The sequence below is a fragment of the Ahaetulla prasina genome, chromosome 1, assembly GCF_028640845.1.
Source record: "Ahaetulla prasina isolate Xishuangbanna chromosome 1, ASM2864084v1, whole genome shotgun sequence".
Classification (NCBI taxonomy): Eukaryota; Metazoa; Chordata; class Lepidosauria; order Squamata; family Colubridae; genus Ahaetulla; species Ahaetulla prasina.
This window is the reverse complement of record NC_080539.1, coordinates 259,672,050-259,695,194: the sequence shown is the minus strand read 5'-3', so window position 1 is coordinate 259,695,194 and position 23,145 is coordinate 259,672,050. Positions and strand designations below refer to the sequence as shown.

General features: G+C 36.5%; 1 protein-coding gene across 1 annotated transcript in view; it reads right to left on the bottom strand.

Annotated features, from left to right (window-relative positions):
• LOC131186115 (sodium/hydrogen exchanger 10-like) overlaps positions 1-23,145 on the bottom strand; it is a 106,189-nt gene that overhangs the window by 9,216 nt on the left and 73,828 nt on the right. Inside the window, exons 17-21 of the mRNA XM_058159426.1 lie at positions 19,502-19,651; positions 18,621-18,672; positions 13,322-13,470; positions 10,146-10,268; positions 2,354-2,452 (exon numbers count right to left, since the gene is read on the bottom strand). Of these exons, the coding sequence (XP_058015409.1) occupies positions 2,354-2,452; positions 10,146-10,268; positions 13,322-13,470; positions 18,621-18,672; positions 19,502-19,651 (573 nt within the window). The remainder of the gene's footprint in view (positions 1-2,353; positions 2,453-10,145; positions 10,269-13,321; positions 13,471-18,620; positions 18,673-19,501; positions 19,652-23,145) is intronic.

Sequence of the window (23,145 nt, the reverse complement as noted above, 5' to 3'; positions counted from 1 at the left end):
CACCCCGGTATAGTCAGCTGCAACCGCGGCTGACTGTTGGGGGCGAGTCACTGGCCCCAACGGAAAGGGTGCGCAACTTGGGCGTTCTCCTGGATGGACAGCTGTCGTTTGAAGATCACTTGACGGCCGTCTCCAGGAGAGCTTTTTACCAGGTTCGCCTGGTCCGCCAGTTGCGCCCCTTTCTTGACCGGGATGCCTTATGCACGGTCACTCATGCTCTCGTCACTTCTCGACTGGATTATTGCAATGCTCTCTACATGGGGCTACCCCTGAAGTGTACTCGGAGACTTCAGTTAGTCCAGAATGCAGCTGCGCGGGTGATTGAGGGAGCACCACGTTGCTCCCGGGTAACACCACTCCTGCGCAGTCTGCACTGGCTACCTGTGGTCTTCCGGGTACGCTTCAAGGTTTTGGTTACCACCTTCAAAGCGCTCCATGGCTTAGGGCCCGGGTACTCACGGGACCGCCTGCTGTTTCCACATGCCTCCCACCGACCCGTACGCTCTCACAGAGAGGGTCTTCTCAGGGTGCCGTCCGCCAAGCAGTGTCGGCTGGCGGCCCCCCGGGGAAGGTCCTTCTCTGTGGAGCACCTACCTCTGAACGAACTTCCCCGGTTTACGCCAATTGCCTGACCTTCGGATCTTTCGCCGGGAACTGAAAACTTATTTATTTATACAAGCGGGACTGGCCTGATTTTTAAATTCTAAATTTTTAATTTTTAATTGTAATTTTACTGGGTATTTTATATGGTCAATTGGACGGTTTTAATTTCGGCCTTTTATTGAATAAGCTTTTTAATTGTTATTTTAATATGTATATTAACTGTTTTAAATGAAGGCTGTACACCGCCCTGAGTCCTTCGGGAGAAGGGCGGTATAAAAGTTTAATAAATAAATAAATAAATAAAAACTAATGAAGAACCAGCTTTCTTGTCTCTCCATGATATGGATCAATCAGAGATCAGCTTGCCAGCATGCCATCACTGCTTCAATAATTTGCACCTATTTCATTTCACTATTAACCTTTCAAATATATATCTGAGAGATACACTGTAGTAAATGCAGAAAGACAATTATAAAACAGACACTTTTAAAATTGCATACTTATTCCCCAAAGCATGTACCAATGTACCAATGAGACCTGGGTAAAAGTTAGGGAGCCCCTGCAGATTTTCCTCTGCTACTTGTTGCCGATTATATGTGGTGGAAATGCTTCCACAATTTGCCATATAATAAGAGAATCTGCCATATGCAGTACCCCAGCCACTGAAAATATTTCTCATATTTTGTTCAACTGTCAATTATATGCTCCCATTAGGCTTAAATACTTATCATCCCTATGGGAAAGCACAGCCCACTGGGATCTAAACCACATATTGTTGTACTTCTTCGTGGGCTGAAATGTACATATCATATATGAAACTGCTAAATTTATAACAAAAGCAGTGGCCCTAAGAACCAGATACATTGAGCAAATTGGCGTACTCTGTAAAGGAGATCCATTTATCTGATTACTGATGCCTTATACTAACACATATGTATTTTATTTCCTCCTATCTGTCTTATTCCAGAATTAGACTATGTACTGCATTTTATTTTTATTTTTTAATTTATTTTATTGATAAGGTTGCAAGATCAATCAAGTTATAAGCTACTACTATTATGTGCCAAATATTAAGAATTAATATTTTGTCCCCTTGTACTATTGTGACAACAAAAATACCAATTAAATCATATATTTGAGGTCATGGAATTAATTCTGATAGTTATAGATGTAGATCACTACTTTTATCAAAAAATTTTTTATAGATACAGTAATCAAGGTGACAAAAAGGGCATTCTTCCATATAACAGCAAACAAATAATTATCACAATCAATCAATAAAAATAAAATAAGTCTTACTGTAAAGGAAAGAAAAATCCCAAATCCTCAGTTGAATAGAATCAACCAAATCCTCATTTTATTAGAATAAATTAAAAGAACAAAATGAGCATATAAGTTTTTATATTCTTCAGAACTTTTCATCAGACAATTAGTAGTAGACAGGGACATCCAGTGAAGGGAGAGGGTATATGTCAATAAAATCAAGAAGGTGGTTACAATGCATGATCAAAACCCAGCCCCTTTTTTATATGCAATTAACATATACCATTTATTATAGCAAACAATAATAAAGAGCAAAGAAGTCTAAAATTTTGACCCATAACGAAACAGGCATTCAGTTTTCAAGTTAGGTTACAGACTGGTAGCAATTGAGAGTTACAAATTGTATACAATATTACTAACATTCTAAGTAATTAATTTTTTCATTCCCAGTTATATTCCTGGATATTTGTTGATACCTATATCTCACCTTAACCATCCCTGATACAATTAAATGGATTCCTTGTGGCATATCGCCTTCTTCACATATGTTATCTCCATAATCATAATAAAGAATGTTTGCTTTTTTCTGAAAATAAAAATAAATAGTATTGTAGAATATAGACTAAATACGTTTCTAAGCATACCACCAAAGACATCCAGTAAGTAAAGTATTTTTTTAGTGCTTTGAATATTTTAAGAGAGTTGCAACTGACAAATACATACAAAAGAATTTTGAAACTAGAAGACAAAATCAATGATAAATAAAATTTGCATTAGTAAAATATATTAAGATATTTAAATTATGTAACTATTTAAATTTACCACCCAGAAGACATCCACAATAACTTTAAGTACAAAATACTGGGGATTTTTGTTGGGCAAAAGATGAGCTCTAAACTTTGGTTCCAAACATCGAATGATGGAATATCAAATGAATGTAAGAGTGGTCTGGGATTTAAAGGTGAAAACCACTTGATCAGTTTGCACAATGGGGAAAAAACTCACATATAACAGGTATCAAATTTTTAAGATGACTGTTAAATGGGTAAAGACTTCTTTCAAACCGAGACCATAGCCTCAGTTGTCAATGGTGATCTACAAAGCATCTGTAATGCTCCTTTGCATGGTTCTGTTGATACTTAACCTTCTAGAATGTTTGCAATTACTGGTTGGCTGGAAGTACAGAAAACCGAGGCAAAACAAAACAAACAAAAAAGGCAAGCAAACAAAAGAAAATTGTTGATGCCAAGGCATGCACCAAAATTACTATAACCAAACTCTCAAGGAGCAAAAAATCACTCTATTAGTCGTATTGAGAACTAACAGAGTAACACAGTACTGTTACAAGGCTACAGTCCAGACCTTATAAAAAATAAAACCTTGTAGTGTCCAAAATGTCCTACAGGCTGTCATAACAGAGATGCAAAAAGCTCTTTCTTGCTGGAACTGGAATATATATATCTGATCTTGGTGGTGTAAAAATTCAAATGTATGAGTTATAAGACCAATCCCTACATTAGAAGATGAGTTCCCAGCAATGGGTTTGACGTATAGATCTGATTATAAACTGTCCAGAGAGTGCTGTAAAGTGTTATGGGACAGTATATTAATGCTATTGGTCATTAAGCAAAACAAACACTATGCGAACCCATGACTATGCTTGCAATCTTAATTCAGCTTTTTTTTGCTTTACAGATGTGAAGTTGCAAATGCAAGGACTGGTTGTCACTATCACTATCATAACTGCAAACACTCACTAAACATGATAGTCATTAAACAAGGTCTATCTATTTAAGAGCAAGCAGACACACAATGGGGAATGCACTGGCACCATCTACCTAGCATACTATGCTGCAAGTTGTTAGCAAAAGGGGGAGGCAAAAAGCCTTTACTGTGAAACTGACTAGAGTCTTATCGATTTCAGATTGAAGCTACCCCAGCCAGAAGGTTCTAATTCACTAATAAAGGTCATAGAGCTGAGCTTGTTAACTTGTAATTAGCATTTTTCAGGGGAGTGCTAGGCTGGGGAGAAAAGCAGCTCAGGAAAAGATAGTTTGTTTAGACAATCTTGCCACTGTGTGAGGGTGAAGAGAGAAAAATAGGTCAGGCACAGGACAACTCTAATGGCAAACACATGACTTGAGAGACAGGCACTGCAAAAGTTATAAATGCAGGTTTTGGTTGCAAAATTATTTTTTATCATTATCATAACTTCAAATAGAATAGAATAGAATAGAATTTTATTGGCCAAGTGTGATTGGACACACAAGGAATTTGTCTTGGTGCATATGCTCTCAGTGTACATAAAAGAAAAGATACCTTCATCAAGGTACAACATTTACAACACAATTGATGGTCAGTATATCAATATAAATCATAAGGATTGGCAGCAACAAATTACAGTCATACAGTCATAAGTGGAAAGAGATTGGTGATGGGAACTATGAGAAGATTAATAGTAATGCAGATTCAGTAAATAGTTTGACAGTGTTGATGGAATTATTTGTTTAGCAGAGTGATGGCCTTCGGGGAAAAACTGTTCTTGTGTCTAGTTGTTCTGGTGTGCAATGCTCTATAGCGTCGTTTTGAGGGTAGGAGTTGAAACAGTTTATACCCAGGATGCGAGGGGTCTGTAAATATTTTCACGGCCCTTTTCTTGATGCGTGCAGTATACAGGTCCTCAATGGAAGGCAGGTTGGTAGCAATTATTTTTTCTGCAGTTCTAATTATCCTCTGAAGTCTGTGTTTTTCTTGTTGGGTTGCAGAACCGAACCAGACAGTTATAGAGGTGAGATGACAGACTCGATAATTCCTCTGTAGAACTGAATCAGCAGCTCCTTGGGCAGTTTGAGCTTACTGAGTTGATGCAGAAAGAACATTCTTTGTTGTCCTTTTTTAATGATGTTTTTGATGTTGGCTGTCCATTTTCGATCTTGCGATATGACAGAACCTAGAAATTTACTACTGTTCTACTGTTCTACTGTTGAGACTGTGTTGTCTAGTATTGTGAGAGGTGGAAGTATGAAAGGGTTTCTCCTAAAATCTACCACCATTTCTACTGTTTTGAGTGTGTTCAGTTCCAGATTGGTTTGGTTGCACCACAAGGCTAGTCGTTCAACCTCTCGTCTATATGAGGATTCGTCATTGTCTCGAATGAGACCAATCACTGTTGTGTCATCTGCGAACTTCAGTAGCTTAACAGATGGATCGTTGGAGATGCAGTCATTGGTATACAGAGAGAAGTGGGGAGAGCACACAGCCTTGGGGGCCCCCTGTGCTAATTGTACAGGTCTTTGATGTGATCTTGCTTAGCTTCACCTGCTGCTTCCTGTTTGTTAGGAAACTTGTGATCCACTTACAAGTCTGTTCCGGTACCTGTAGCTGGTTTAGTTTAGTTAGAAGAGTGTTTGGAATGATGGTATTGAATGCTGAACTAAAGTCTACAAAAAGGACCCTTGCATAGGTCTTTGGAGACTCAAGATGTTGTAGGATGTAATGCAGAGCCATATTAAGAGCATCATCTGTTGATCTATTTGCTCGGTATGCAAATTGCAAGGGGTCTAACAGCGGATCCGTGATGGTTTTCAAGTAGGAAAGCACTAGCCTTTCAAAGGTTTTCATGACTACAGATGTTAAAGCAACTGGTCTGTAGTCATTCAGTTCCTTGATGGTGGGCTTCTTCGGCACTGGGATGATGGTAGAGCGTTTGAAGCAAGAAGGAACATAGCACATCTCTAGTGATTTATTGAAGATATGGGTGAAGATAGGGGCCAATTGGTCAGCACAGACTTTTAAGCAAGAAGGAGTTATCTTGTCTGGGCCTGGAGCTTTTCCTGGCTTTTGTCTGTGAAATAGGTCCTGCACTTCCTTTTCTGTGATCACTAGGGGTTGTGAACCCAATGAAATGGGGTCAGTTGTAGGAGGCTTGGCTGTTGTTGGTGTGTCTGAGATGGGGGTTTTGGAGATAGGTGGCTGTAGTTTCCTTTCAAACCTGCAGTAAAACTCATTCAGGTCATCTGCCAGTTGTTGATTACCTTCAGCCTGGGAAGGAGGTTTGCCATAGCTGGTGATATTTTTAAGAGTTTTCCACATGTTTGCTGGTTCATTTGCTGAAAACTGATTCTTTAGCTTTTCAGAGTAGCTTCTTTTTGCTGCTCTGATCTCCCTTGTTAGTGCGTTTCTGGCCTGATTGTACAGCATTTTATCACCTTTTCTGTAGGCTTCCTCTTTGGAATGTCATAGCTGCTTAAGTTTAGGTGTGAACCAAGGTTTGTTGTTCCTGTATATTTGCAAGTTCCTTGTAGGTACACATAGGTCTTCACAGAAGCTGACATATGATGTTATAGTATCTGTGAGTTCATCCAGGTCTGCAGAGATATCTTCAAAAATATTCCAATCAGTGCAGTCAGAACATGCCTGCAGCTTTAATTTTGCCTCCTCCGTCCAGATCTTCACTGATTTAATTATTGGTTTTATGATTTTAAGTCTTTGCCTGTAAGCAGGTACAAGGTGAATCATGCAATGATCAGTGTCCTACAGCTGCACGTGGTAAAGACCGATAAGCATCTTTTAGTGTTGTGTAGCAATGGTCTAGAGTAATAATAATAATAATAATAATAATAATAATAATAATAATAATAATAATAATAATAATAATAATAATAATAATAATAATAATAATATTTTAATTTGTATACCGCCCTTCTCCCAAAGGACTCAGGGCGGTGAACAGGCAAATAAAATACAAATACATCATAATTAAAACAACCCTTAAAAAACTGATTCAAATTTGCCAATAATTTAAAATAACCTTACACCCCATAAAATTACAAAAATTTAAAACCCATCAAAATTCCATTAAAATTTAAAATTTAGAATTTAAAATCAGGCCAGTCCAGTATTCTTGCCTCTGGTGGGACAATTGACATGCTGAAAGTATTTTGGTAGCTCTTTCCTTAAGTTTGCCTTGTTTAGATCTCCCAAAACAATGGCCAGTGAATCAGGATGTTTGGCTTCAGCCTCCATGATTTGGTCAGCTAGAATTCGTAATGCCTTGTTTACACAGGCTTGTGGTGGGACATAAACATCAATTAGAAGAAATGAGGAAAATTCACAAGGCGAATAGTATGGTTTGCAGTTGATAATTAGAGTCTCTAAATTGTTGTCACAGAATTTGTAAATTATTTTAAAATTTTGACACCAGTTGCTGTTAATATATAGGCATAAGCCTCCTCCTTTCTTTTTACCAGATTTTCTGGAATCTTGTCTGATCATTCAATCTGAAACCCTGGAATGTTCAGGCTGCTATCTTCAATTGATTCATTTAACCAGGTTTCAGAGAAGCATAGGACTGCTGAATTGCGAAAATCAGAATAGTATTTGTTTAAGAGGAGTATTTCATCCATCTTATTTGCAAGTGAGCGTATATTTGTTAGGAAAATTGAAGGCAGAGGGGTTTTAATGAGATTTCTTAGTCTGTTTAAGATCCCAGATCGCTTACCTCTCTTCTTTCTCTTCCGTCGTTTGGATTTTTTAGTAATCCATGGCTCCGTGGGAATTGCCTCCTCCTGTGTTAGAGTCTCCTCCGTGTTTGTAAAGACAGGCGGGGGTGAGATCAAAGAAAGCTGCTCCTTAAAGAAATGTTCCTTAATTTTTAGCAGATGGTCTCGTGAGTAGGAAATCCGTAGTGAGTCACAGAGAACAATTAGAAATAAAGAAACAATTAGAGAGCATTTCACCGAGGCAGCCTTCGTCGGCGCCATCTTGGATAGATGGTCACTGTCCAAGGCAGCCACTAAATAATGACTACCTGTACTAGTTTGCTTGATCAGAAGAAAATTGTTTTAGTTGCATGTTATTAATTCAGAGCTAGGAAAATAGTGTTATTTCTCACCATGAATTTTTCTGGAACATCAATCGGAATTTTGCAATAAAATGAGCAGCTTGTTATTGACTAAGCCTGTAAGACAATTACCAGAGTTCTGAGCTGAGTCAACTATAAGGCAAGTATCTGTTTTGGTTGTTGTAATTCCTCATTATACTGCCATAATTGATTGGGAGTGGTTTGCCATTTAAGCTTCTTTGGCTACTGTTGTGGTAATGAACTCTAGCAAATTTAAATGGCAGATCTACTGTGGAGGGAAAGCCAAGAGAAGCAGAGTGTCTGAGATAAACAGCTGCTTAGATAATGTAGTCTGAAGTTCAAATCATTGGTTTCAGTCTAATCCAAAGGAATAGTGAAGAAGAGATGGTCAGAAGTCATCCTGTCAGCCCTCATACTTGGTTTGTGACATGGGACCCTTAGAAAAGAATGAGTTGAAACCAAAAACAAAGGTAGATTATAGCTATTCTCCAGCTGTCTTCCTGTTCTGCCTCCAAAAGACTGCATCTTTGCCCAAGCAACCTCAGTTGCCTCTTGCTGTTCCTTGAAGAATTAGATTCCAGCAGTTCATCAACTTTAATTCTGTTCTTTTAAAGTATACTGTTTATCCCCAGCTTTACAGTTGGCTTAGTCATCACTGACTCAGCAAGTTCTGGCCAAAAGAGATATCAAGTTCTCCTTATCCAAGGATTCATAGAGGGACACATAATATTCCTCTTATGAAAGTTCACCCGCTGTGATGAGAAAGCTGAATTTAGAAGGCATGAAAACAATACATTCATCATTTCCAGCAATATTGTTTTAGACACGGTAAATTGGTTGTCTAAAGCTCTTCTCCTAAACTTGCCATTATCAACTCATCATGAGAAGATAGATATGACAAGACCCAAAAAGTGAATGGGGATCAGCTGTGGAAATGCCCATAACTCATTAATACCAATATATATTACATTACTGAAATCTATTTGCATATCAAATAGAAAGCTCCTTATGCATTCTGGCATTACTTCACCAATGAATAAACCATATAACAAAATTAAGGATTTATAATCGTATGATCTGAGAGTCAAAAGTCTATTTAAATAATATATTCAGTGTCTAGAGAATGACACACATAGGATCTTCAATTTGTAATTTGGGATTTCTACGGCTTTACCTCCTGAGTTTCAGCTAGCATAGCTAATGTTAAGTGATGTGGGAACTGTATCTGAAGAATATCAAGTTGTCTATATGATTTATTGTATGTATGTGGGGCTACCCATGGGTTTTTACAGGTTTCTTCTTTTTTCCAGACATTTGAAAGAGAGATTTCTTTCATTAATATACCAGCTCATTCCACATCAAGTTATGAAAGTGCAAAAAACCCCAAAATAATTGTAACAGTAATAAAAAAGAATAATACAATTATAACCACCAAGTCATCTCTTTAATTACTGTCATTAAAATGATTGTAACACATATTCTGATGACACAGTTAAGTAAAAACCTTTCTGAGCAGCTCAGTTTTTAAGACATTTTCAAAGATCAAGAATAATGCAATCATCCAAATATCTGATAGAAAGCTATTCCATAGGGTTGGTGTCAATGTTAAGAATAGGATGATGCTGGTTTCCCCTAGATCACAGGTGTCAAACTTGCAGCATCACGTTGCCGTCACATGATGTATTGTGACGGGTTTTCCCCTTCGGGAAGCTGGAGTGGGTGTGGCCTGCACATGATGCATTCGGCCCATGGGCCATCAGTTTGACACCCCTGTCCTAGATGTTACAGAGGAAACAAACCCTCAGGAAACCAGAGACATGTGTACTGGGTAGGTAGAAGCTAATTTTATTTATTTATTTATTTATTTATTTGTCACAACAGTATATATAAGCATAAGCACGAAATAACTATACTATATATAAGCATATATATAAGCATAAGTATGTAATAACTATATTAATTGGATATAATGAAAGGAAACAATAGGACAGGAGCAGTAGGCACGCTTGTGCTCTTATGCACGCTCTTTACAGACCTCTTAGGAATGTAATAATTAGGAATAATTGATATAGAGGGTCAAGTTTCATAAGTTTTTAAAGATCAGATAGAAAGCCCAAAGCATTAGAGTTATGTGCTCTGGAGAAAGTGGCTTTCACAAGCAGGCTGCTGGATTTTGGACTAACCACACTTCCAACTAGTATTCAACAGCAGCCTCATATAGGGTCATTGTAGTAATCTAAGCAGGAAGTAACAAACACATAAACCTCAAGTGACCAAGGGAGAATCTGACCATGCAAAAGACAAATAGTCATTCTATCATTTTGACATCCTATACTGCTTGGAGGTGAAGATTAGATCTAATATGTGACCACTGATATGCATTGGGCCAGATATTACCTGTGTGAAGCATTATTACCTGAATGTATTCTATCTGTTTTTTATTACCCTGAAGCCACACAATATTGCATAGAAGGTCATGTGCAGTAGGTGGGGCAATTGTAGGAGCAATTCCAAGCTGTTGTTTTTTTACAAGAATTACCTAAAAAAGAAGACTATTGTTATAATACATATTACTTCTTAGTTATTTAAATTCATATTATTAACAACCACTATGAAATGATTTCTACATTCTTAGATCTAAGATGGTATGATCTAAGACTTGAATGATATAATTCTAAGGAGGTAAAATGGCTCTAAATCACATAGTATACTTTTCTGATTAATGCAGAGATCTTTTTTACAATATGCTAATCATATTATAATTTCAAAAATTTCCAAAAAAACCCCCAGCTGCTGGTTTTTATATAGAATATATTTTATACTACTCTCCAAGAACACTAGTGAGAACTAAGGTGAGACACGTTTACTTTTAACTGTCATTGTCTGAGAGTATATATTTATGATGATCAAATATATTTGTTGATTGTGAATCTTTCCAAAACTGCAAAGTTTTGAGTAGAAATATATCCCCACAGATAACCTTGGATTTAGTTCCTCCTATACCCTCAGTTTCAATAACTGATACAGTAAAGGAATTAAAAATGCGTTATATGGAGGACGCCATAACTGAAGCCAGTTCTTTTGAGTGGAAAAGGCTTATCTGCTAATTGACAGCAGAAGCAAATTGTATGTACAATCCATCCAGAAAAATTAAGCTAACTAGAAAGTGTCACTCTAGGTCAATACAATCCAAGACAGTAGGCCAAAACCCATTATGCACCAAAGACTGCCAGTTCATAGATAGATTTAACAAAAACAGAGATCTACAAGTAGGTTCAATTAACTATTAAAAACTAGTTTTGGAATAAAGCAAAAGAAGCTTGATATTAGGGCAGAACTATCAATAATGTATGCCCATCAAGAAAATTTATGGTACTTGAGGAATTGTCTCACCCCAATGGGACTAGCTCACCCCATCCATGTCAGCACAATAGGCATGCTGCAGATCCTGTCAGTCAAGAAATTCTGGTTAGCGGGGTTCAGAAGAGCCTCTTCTGCCATAGCTCCTGCCCTTTGGAACATCTTATTCTCCACCCTCCCCACCCTCCCGAGGTGAGATCTGCTCCCATGTATCAGTCTAGCCAAATCAAAGAACATCCCTAAATTAGAACTGCTGTTTTGGGGAGTATGTGACACTACCCCTCCAAATGAGGTTGCAGGACAAACAGCCACCCAGTTGTGCTAGGGTTCAATCTCAATTGGTTTTATCCAGTTCAATTTAGAGCAAGGGTATCAAACTCAAGGCCCATGGACTAGATCCAGCCTGCAGGGTGCTTAGATCTGGCTCAAAAGGCTGTTCTGAGAACAGCAAAGGACTGGCCTGTGGTGCCTCTGCGTCTGAAAACAGAGCTTGGGAGGGCCACGCTCCGGCCACCACAGGCATCCATGACACGAGTGATGTCGAGCTGGCCATACCCACCCTGGCCACGCTCATCCCAGCCCCCGCAAACACACAACCCTGATGCAGCCCTCAATGAAACTGAGTTTTGACACCCCTGATCTAGAGTATTAAAATCCTCAGACATCTATTGTTTGGCTCCAAGTGAGATATATAACTGGGCAACTTCAGTATGATGATATATCACTTAAATCAATGAGTTTGTTTCTACCTGTTTTATGTAGATTTTAAATATTAAAAAATGTGGACTACAAAGCAGACAAGGCATTCCAAATAGAGATACAAATGACAGGAAAATGGATTAAAAGATAGAGAAGAGCCAAAAGAACAACCTTGATAACACCTTTATTGGATACAAAAAAAAAATTGGCTAAACACTGAAAATCAAGACTCACAATGGTTTTCCATTGGACTCATAAAAGAGGTCTATTGAATCTTCAAAAAACCTTTTGTGATAAGAAAAAGATAATATCTAATGAATTAAAGATTAAGATTGTTAGAAATAAAAGGAATATAAAATTGATTTGTTTGATCAAGGTTAAAATAAGACATGTTTTATAAAGCTTTAGTAATTCTGTACAAACTTTTTTTGTACAAAAGTTTGTACAGAATTACTAAAGCTTTATAAAACTAAAGCTTTATAAAAATCCTGACATCAGGATTGAAAAGTTGATGATTTATAGTTTGCCTACAGAAAGAAGAAATTTTAAGAAGAAATTTTTTTAGTGGATGATGAGTTATTAGATATGTTTTTACTTGTTCTAATGAAGACTGTTAGTCACTTCTTTACATATTTCTTTCTTTGTAGGTCTTTGGTTTTTCTTTCTTTTAATCCAGTTCTTTGCTTTTCCCTATTTTCCATTATTATTATTTTCTTTTTTGGCACTTTTATTCTTTCTCTTTCTTTCTTTTTCTCTTTCTCTTGTTTCATTTGCATTTGTTTTTATTATGTTACTTTATATATTTAATAAAAAATAAAATGGGGAAAAAAGAAATACATAATAGAGAAACAAAATGCGTCTCAGTCCAATTCACCATACTCTACCTAAAAATCTTAATGATCCCAATACAATACTTAAGATTTCTAGAGTTTATCTCATTGAAGTGTTTTTAGATCCATTATCTAAGCTATTTACAATCCATCAGGGCTAGAACAACTGAGTTTAATTAACTCTCAGTTTCTTCATACAACAAAATTTAATGATGGGGTACTGTTATATCATAATGTTCATTATGTGATACCAAATCTCTTGAGAGTGCACAATTAAAATCTTTTATAAAAATAATATTAAAATAGGAAGCAAAAAGCAGTGGTTACAGGCTATAATTAGGCACACATCAAAGAAAGGTGGAGAAATATCTTCAAGGAATTTTTAGGTCACAAAGAAGCTCAGTACTTGAGCTCAGATTCCAGATAACAGTAGGAACAAATTATATTTGCCTGCAAAATTTTGGCAGAAATCTGTGTGAAAAATAAATATGCAACCATTTAATGTTCTCAAAATTCTTTCAATGAAAATTTATGCATATGACGTTAATGAAAATATTGTTTACTTTTATCTCCAACTTTCTATTTTTAATTTTAATTCTATTTTTATTGGAAATTCCAATATCCAAAATTTGTAAATATAATTTGAATTTTTCTATATTAACAAAAATATCTCATGTTTCATATATAATTTTGTTTGAATTACCTTATGTAATTCATTTCCTTCATTTTTATCCACAATTCCTCCTGATATCATAAATTTAAGCGTTTCAAAAGCTGTATTTAGCACAGTTTGAACTGCTTGTCTGGTTTTCACAGCAATGACAATATCTGGATAGTCACGCTGCATTAATCCTAAAGTAAAGAAAAATATTTTTTCATACAAGAAATGATAAATGCCATTCAAAGTGAAAGAAAACTGTTTAGGAGTAAATGCCCCCTCCCCAAGACTAACAACAACTGCAGCTATGGAGATATGCACAAATGGATTTGAGAAATCATGCCTATAAAAAATCTCAGTTCTAGAACATTCTGAACAAAGTTCTGAATAAGTGCAGAATTCCATTCACATGATGTGCAGGATTACAAATATGTTAATACAGCAAAACTCATTAAATTATACTGAAGGTCAGAGACACAAAAATATAAAGTATTATTTTTCGGAAACTGAAATTTCTTTGCAGGAGGTCCTTGGATTAAAAAATAAAAACCAACTAAAAGGAAAAGAAAAAAAATCTACAGTTTTTTCTAGTCCTATTGATTTTAACATGACTTTAAATCAGTGGTCCCTACTGCCCACTAGTGGGCGTTCCAGCTTTCATGGTGGGCGATAGGGTTTTGTCCGATACTGAAGCACTTTCCTTTTTTTTAATTTAATTGGCTTTTTAAAAAAATTTCATAGCATTATTTAAAAATATTTTCATTAGGTTTTCATAAAATTCTCCGTGACAATTTAAATTTCTGAAAATATACTATTTGTATTGCCCACGCATAAGTTTAGTTCACGTTACATAAGTGAAACTAAATGGCGCTATAGTGCAACCGCAAACAAAAAAACCTCATCCCAGAATAGCTCCCGCATCTCTCCCCACACCACCTAGCTGTAACAGACAAGCAGAGCTGGTAGCCGGCACTGCCCCCCCCAAACCCAATCCACGATGCACAAGAGGCATGTGCAGACGATGATACACGGCGCATTACTGTGGAACTGGTGGGCGGTTAGAAAATGCTACTACTAACAGAGATACAAAAGTGGGCGGTAGGTATAAAAAGGTTGACTACCCCTGTTTTAAATGAAAGACAAGTATTTTCATTTTTGTGTTTTGTTCCTTTTGTTTTTTTCTTATTATAAAAACAATAAAAATTACTTTCATAACAATAACAAGCAAGCCAGGGGCCCTTTGTTCCTAAGACATCGAATAAAAAAACATTTTTTTTTCTGTGTCCAAGAAACCATTAAATAATTTCTGAGATACTATTTCCCCATTGACATCAAACTTCTAGCCCTCTCAGATTAGACTGGAAAAGCAAAGTGAACTCTCTCTGTGCTCCTCAGAAATAGATACATAAACAAGTACTATTTTTTTATATAAAAGTAGTTTCAGCCTGAAAAGAGAAATATAACTAATTAAAGGTAAAGGTAAAGGTTCCCCTCCCACATATATGGTAGTCATTCCCAACTCTAGGGGGCGGTACTTATCTCCATGGTCATGTGGCCGGCATGACTAAACGCCAAAGGTGCATGGAATGCTGTTACCTTCCCACCAAAAGTGGTCCCTATTTTTCTACTTGCATTTTTTACGTGCTTTCGAACTGCTAGGTTGGCAGAAGCTGGGACAAGTAGCAGGAGCTCACCCCATTACGTGGCACTAGGGATTTGAATTTGAAGGAATCAAATAATTTACTCAGATCACTGTCAATTTCTCTTGTATGAAACAAGTCTTAGGAAGAAGAATGTTCTCCTTTAGAAAAAAGCAATAAAATAATACACTTTTTTCCTGGGCTGAACATTTCATTATCATTAGGTATGTCTGTACAGTAAAATCCAAGAATACTTATAAAGAATCCAGATACTATAGCTGCCAAAAGTGGTATCCATAGATAAAATACATCTATTTTATATTGCTTTGTAAATATATATAGGAAAGTTGAAGTGCTTCTTTATACAGGTAGTCCTCAACTTACAACAGTTCATTTAGTGATTGTTCAAAGTTACAATGGCACTGAAAAAAGTGACTTATGACTGTTTTCAGTTATGACCATTGCAACATCCCCATGGTCATGTGATCAAAATTCACATGCTTGGCAACTGGTTTGTATTTATGATGGCTGCAGTGTCCCAGGATCATGTGATTCCCTTTTGTGACCTTCTGACCAGCAAAGTCGATGGAGAAGCCAGATTCACTTAACATTTGTGTTACTGGTACTAACTTAACAACTGCTGTGATTCTCTTAATAACTATGGCAAGAAAAGTCGTAAAGTGGGGAAAAACTCACATAACAAATGTTTTACTTAGCAACAGAAATTTGCTTGATTGTAGGAATAAGTTGAGGAGTACCTGTATAAATCTTCTCCATTCATGCACTGTCCCTACCCATAGTTGAAGAAAAAAAGTGTCTCTGCATAGAGAAAGCAAAAAAATTTTTACAACTGAAAACTGGTAGATGAGATTAAGAAGATGAGATTTAAGGGCAGTGATTGCCCACTCTAAACATCAGCATAATTTAGCCCCTGGGTGTTTTTTTTAAATAAAACTTTGTATTGTTTTTTTTAAAAAAAACAGAAAAAGAAAAAACAAAAACAAAAAAATGTGCATTATCAAAAAAAATTACAAGTGTGTAAAAATAAGTGAAAAATACAAAAAAATTAAAAAGCAAGATAAAAAGCATGTGTCCTTATAAGGCCTTTTTTAACCTACACTATTTCATTATATTTTGTTTCTTATTTAGTTTCCCCCCTTTTTAATATTGCTGATGTGATTGCATAATTAGAGCAATCTTATTGTGGCTTTAATAGTTAAGAAGTATTTGTCATCTAAAATAGTATTTCAGTTATGTAGAATGTTAATAAGAATTAACTCTAAATATTAATCAGGGATATTTAATTGAATATATTTCAGGTTCTTCTACAATGTATCAGCTGAGGGAACTCTCTGAGATAGATATATGGTGATATATCTGGTGATTTACAGTAAGTACTCATCCAGTGTGCCAATAAAGATTATGGAATTTAAGACATTGATGACTGCTCCAGTCATGCAGATAAACTTTCTTTCCATTCCTTTTCTCTTTCATTTAGGAGCTACTAAAAAAATGCAAATGAATATTGCATTAATAATGGCAATCCTGGTAGTTCTGATTGCTATTGTAATTCCAAGACACAGAGGTCATTAAGCTGAAAGTATCAAGGAAAGGAACATTTGGTTCTGCAGGAGAATTAGGGAGCCCCTGGTATGCTCAGAGCAGGTCACAAACAAGTTGGAGGAGGGGGTGCTGCAGGTACATGCATGCAAGCATAGGGAGGTCCCAAGAAAGGACACAGGGCATAGGGAGGTGGGGAGGACAATTACAGAGTGACTTGCCACCTTCCCTGCTGGCTTCCCTATTGACTTTGCTTGTGGGAAGTCAGCAAGGTAAGTCACAAATGGCAATCACATGACTGTGGGACACTGCAACCATTTAAGTGTGAACTTGTTCCCAAGCACCCAAACTGAGTTCACATGACCCCAGGGGTGTAGCAACAGCCAGAACTTCAAGGACTGTTTGTAATTACCCCTCATTCAGCACTGTTACAACTAAACAATCCCTGAACAGGAAAGCGAAGTTATGTGATTGCACAGATAACTTGAAGCATTGCAATCAAAATAAGCAATGTTTTCTATATAGGCAATCCTTAACTTACAACTATTAATTTAATGACTAATCTTAGTTACAATGGCAATGAAAAATGTGATTTAAGACAAGTTGTGTTTTACTCACAACTGTTGCAGCATCCCCATGGTTATGTAATCAAAATTCGGACTCTTGACAATTGGCTCACATTTATGACAGTTGCAGTGTCCTGGGTCCACGTGATCACCTTTTGCAACCTTCTGACAAGCAGTCAAGGGGGAAGCCAGATTCACTTAACAACTGTATTCTAACTTAACAACTGCAATGATTCACTGAACAACTTTTTTTAATTTATTTATTTATTTATTTTTATTTTTTTAAATTTTTTTAAAAAAATTTTGCATTTATATCCCGCCCTTCTCCAAAGACTCAGGGCGGCTTACAATATGTCAAGCAATAGTCTTCATCCATTTATTTATCACACAGTATATATAAGCATAAGCATGTAATAACTATACAATATATAAGCATATATATAAGTATGATTATGTAATAACTATATTAATTGGATATAACGAAAGGAAACAATAGGACAGGAACGGTAGGCACCCTTGTGCTCTTATGCACGCCCCTTACAGACCTCTTAGAAATGGGGTGAGGTCAATAGTAGACAGTTTTTGGTTGAAGCTTTGGGGATTTTGGGAAGAGACCACAGAGTCAGGTAGTTTATTCCAAGCATTAACAACTCTTTTACTGAAGTCATATTTTCTGCAATCAAGATTGGAGCGGTTAACATTAAGCTTAAATCTATTGTGTGCTCGTGTATTGTTGCAATTGAAGCTGAAGTAGTCTTTGACAGGAAGGACATTGTAATAGATGATTCTATGAGTTAAACTCAGGTCATGTCAAAGGCGGCGTAGTTCTAAATTTTCTAAACCCAGGATTTCAAGTCTGGTGGCATAAGGTATTTTGTTGTATTCAGAGGAGTGGAGAACTCTTCTTGTAAAATATTTCTGGACATGTTCAATTGTATTGATGTCAGAAATGTGGTATGGATTCCAGACAGTTGAGCTGTATTCAAGAATTGGTCTAGCAAATGTTTTATATACTCTGGTTAGTAGTGTAGTGTTTTTGGAGAAGAAGCTACGCAAGGTTAGGCTTACAACTTTTAAAGCCTTTTTTGCAATGTAGTTGCAGTGGGCTTTGGCACTTAGATCATTTGATATGAAAACTCCAAGGTCTTTAACAGGGTGGTGGTCATCTGTAAGGTAATGTCCATTAAGCTTGTACTTAGTGTTTAGGTTCTTTTTTTCCAATATGTAAGACAATATGGCAAGAAAAGTCATAAAATGGGGCAACAGTTACTTAACAACTGTCTTGCTTAACCTTTTGGGCTCAACAGTATTTGTAAATTGAGGACGACCTTTAGTTAATGTGCAGTTTCATATGGGGCTGAGCAGGATATAAAGTTATTGAAGCCAGAGTAAATGCACAGGAAACCATGGAGCTTACTATTGTCTTTCTGATTGTCCTTGCTTTGAGTAGCTCTTTCATGTACAATAGTAAATGCTATTTCAGCTTTGTAAGAATCAACACTATGGAAATTAAAGTTTCATTAATAATAATGAAAACAATATTAAGTCATAATAATGATAATCTCTTTAAATTCATACCTAACTCTTTCATGGCTTCTTGTTTGTTTTTTTCCAAAATTTTGCTAATTGCCTGTTAAAAAGGAATATGTATTTTATATTAATGAAATTATAAATGGCCAAGTAAGACCATTTTCAATCATAGCACTCTTCCCAAAAGGCTACAGAGCACAATGACTTAGCTTGGTTTCCCCCCTACCCCTTCTGTTTTTTCAATCCCCATGATGTTTTTCATGTATGGTATCTTTTACATTGTTAATGACTAACATTATTTTTAAGATGAAGAATGCAATAGAGTATTTAAACAAATTTGTGTCTAATGATCTATATCTATTATGGCAGATTAACTTTAAAACATAGTTCTCCTAATACACACACATACACACACACACTTCTGCTAAAACAACACATACATGCACATACACCACAAACACTTTTGTGGATCACAATCAAGACTATCAGGGGAGGTGAGGAAGTGAGGAAATTCGTAATCATAAGGTAATATTTCTTCTCCTAACTATTAATGTATTTGTGCTTAGTTTCCACAATGGGAATACCCGGTACTATCACTTTAAAGAAATGGATATACTAATTCATTTCTTTAACATGAATTATGATAAGTGGAAGATAAGCATTTTCTTGTCCCTAAACAGGAACTTCAGACAGTACCTTTCTGATGGAAAACAGAATCAGTCAGTAGAGTTTACAATAACATAAATGAAACCAAACTGCTTTTTAAAGGTTCAGTTCATTTTAACTTTTGGTTTGTGTAGTCATATATATTATGTTACAACAGTGTATTATATAACAGTGTTTTTATGATCTGAATATATTTTCAAAATAATCATTTATAGAATGCAAATAAAGAATGATATGACAAATACTTTGGCTATTTTACTCACAACATAAACTTTCTCGTGGCCAGCAATCTGTCCAATTAAACATTTTACATCTTCTTCACCTTGAACATATCCTTTGGCAATATCATACCGAAAAGTGAGCTGTTTATTTATTTGTTTATTCAACAAGAAAATCATTTTGGGTATCATTATCTGAAATAGATAACATGCTAAAAATTGGTATTTTTTACTACACCCTTTTGTGTATCATCCTTTCCATCAAAGCTACTTCTTTGTCCACCTCCATACCTTATCTTACTCCACCATAAAAACTATATTAATTTTCTGTTTCAGCTTCCCAACTTCCCCATTACTTTATCTGCTTTCTTCACAGTAATACTAATTTCCTCAGCTTGGCTGTTCTTTCCTGATTTCCCTATTGCTTTCTTCAGATTGCCACAATTTTTCTAACTCCCCATAGTAGTAATGCTTGCTACATCTCTTCATTTTTTTCAAACCTACCTTTCTTATTTCTATACCTTTCTATTATAATATTTTTCAGTTGAGAAAAAAAGGAAACATAGAATACACAAATAAAAGATCTGAATGATGATGTGCTATCCGAACATCATTACTTCAATTTAATGAATAAGGCAAGGGAACTGTGCAGTAAATGCCTCTTCTGGAAACACTATTGGTATCAAATTACCATATTTTTTAGAGTTTAACGTGCTCTGGAGTATAAGATGCACATTAGTTTTTGGGGAGGAAAACAAGAAAGAAAAACTTCTGCCTCTGCCTACCAGCACCCATCAGTATGTTAGTGTCTAGTATCCTTGCAGCAAACAGCAAACAGCCTAGTCAATTTCAGCATGTTATTGCAGCCTGATTCAGCAAGAACAGCTGATTGGCGGTTGGAATACCACCAATCAGCTGTTCCAGGCTGTGGGGATCGCCCCAGCCTATTGCCGCCTCTGCGCATTGCATTTTTGGCTTCTATGCGTCGCATTTTTTGCCTCCGCGTGTTGCATTTTTGGCCTCCGCATGTTGCATATCGTTTTCAGCCTGGTCCAGGCAGAGATCGCTGCCACCGCCGCACCTCGCCACCTGGAATGGGCCAAAAGCATGACATGCAGAGGCCAAAAAATGAGATGTGCGGAGGCTGAAAACACGACGCATGGAGGCAGTGATGTGCTGTGGCGATCCCCACAGCCTGGAATGGGTCTAAAATGGAGCGTGCGGAGGCCAAAAGCGGCCGAAGGGTGGGAGCTGGCAGGTGGACAGGGCTTTGGCAACATTCCCTGTATAAGACGCACATACATTTTTACCCACCTTTTTGGGGGGGAAGTGTGTCTTATATTCCGAAAAATACAGTACATTGGGCATTTTAAGTCATAATTATCACTTTGACATGCCTTAAATAACCATAAGTGAAGTTGATGAAATAAATGAAGCTGCGTTTGGCGTGCACCCACCCAATATATATTTTTTATAAGGAATGCTGTTGAGTCTCATATGAGTCATATGACTTTGATTTTGCATTTTCTTTTAACACCTGCTTGTTTTTAGGTCTGGGAGCTTGTTTTGAGAAGGCTACAGAGTGATTGTAAGGAAGGGCATTGGTGAATAAAGTTATGGAGCAAATTGGTTTGAAGAGTTCTGATGAATGACTATGAAGGAAAATATGTGTGCGCACTTACATGAAGATGGAAAGAGCAGATTAGAAATTATTTAGATGAGAACTGAGGGTGAAATTGGGAATATTCAAAAGAGAGCCTCTGATCAATTTGCAGTATAGAATGGGCTTGCCAAAAATGAGTAGGTGCCCCTAAAAAAAAAAGATTTAAATACAAAGAAATGATTTAATGTAACAGAAACTGGATCCATTCTGCTTTGGGTTACTTAACTGATAAGAATCATGCCATGAGAGATGTAATTGCATGGAATTCCTTGTAATCCAATGTATTTAGTTAAAAGAAAAGCTTATAGAAAAATCTTGCCCTTTTTCAATTTAGAAAAAAAAAAACCAGCCCATGATATTTCTCTTTCTAGATAATTCTCTTCAACTATTCTCTTTCATTATTTGGAGCTATCATTAAGCACAATAAAATAAATAAATACGTATTGGAGAGGAGACAGCTTTATGCAGCAGAACAAATGCATGGAGATATTCTAAAATAAGGATTAAACCAGGGGTAAAATGCTCCCGGTTCGGTCCAGTTTGTTTATTTATTTATTTATTTTTATTTGCATTTATATCCCGCCCTTCTCCAAAGACTCAGGGCAGCTTACACTATATTAGCAATAGTCTTCATCCATTTGTATATTATATACAAAGTCAATTTATTGCCCCCAACACCCTGGCTCCTCATTTTACCTACCTTATAAAGGATGGAAGGCTGAGTCAACCTTGGGCCTGGTGGGACTTGAACCTGCAGTAATTGCAAGCAGCTGCTGTTAATAACAGACTGCATTAGCCTGTTGAGCCACCAGAGGCCCGAACCGGTAGTAAATGGGCCTCTGGTGGCTCAACAGGCTAATGCAGCCTGTTATTAACAGCAACTGCTTGCAGTATTGCAGGTTCAAGTCCCCCCAGGCTCAAGGTTGACTCAGCCTTCCATCCTTTATAAGGTAGGTAAAATGAGGACCCAGATTGTTGTGGGGAAATAAGTTGACTTTGTATATAGTATACAAATGGATGAAGACTATTGCCTGACATAGTGTAAGCCGCCCCGAGTCTTCGGAGAAGGGTGGGATATAAATGCAAATTAAAAAAAAAAAAAAGAGGCTACTGGTTTGCCTCTTTTTAGTAGTAAAAAATGTAAAAAAAAAAAAAGTTCCAATGATCAGGTGAATGACACGCGATTGTCGGAATTTAAAAAAAAAAACTTTTAAGCATTTTTTTACTTTTAAAATGCTTTAAAAAGTAAAAAAAAAAGTTCCGAAGATCGCGCATCGCTCAGCTGATTGTCAGAACTTTTTTATTTTATTTTTTAGACATTTTTTTACTGCAGGTTCTCCGGAACGGGTAGTAAAAATGCTTTAAAAAATAAAAAAAAGGCTCTGATGATCACAGCTGTGGTGCGCAATCGTCAGAGCCTTTTTTTTATTTAAAAGCATTTTTTTACAACCTATTTGGGCGAATAGGTTATAAAAATGCTTTTAAAAGTAAAAAGACTCCGACGATCGCACAGCACAGCTGTGATCGTCAGAGCAATTTTTTACCTTTTAAAAGCATTTTTTACAACCTGTTTGGGCATTTGGCATGCAGTGTGCATGCACAGCCAGCGAACCAGTAGTAAACCAGTTCAGATTTCACCACTGGATTAAACGTTTGTAAAATAGCATTCCTGAGACTGGAACTTGGGTAAAAAAATATGAAATACACTTGTTCAGGAAATAACATGGACATAGGAAAGTCAAAGTTAATTAAGTCTATTCATAGCAAAAGCATACAGTGTGCTTTTTTCCACTATGAACAAATAGGCAGTCAAGTAAATCCTGAACCACATAGATCAGTTTCAGTTGACAAATAGAATTGAAGTGAGATAGAAAGCTCTAAAAATGCTAATCTAACCAACAGGTCTTTGTATGTAGAGAAATGCAAACTAAATTTTTTAGACAAGGCGATGAGAAAAATATGCCGAATCTTGGTAATTACCCCTACATTTATTGCTCCTATTAGTCAGTAAATTTATAGAAGGAGA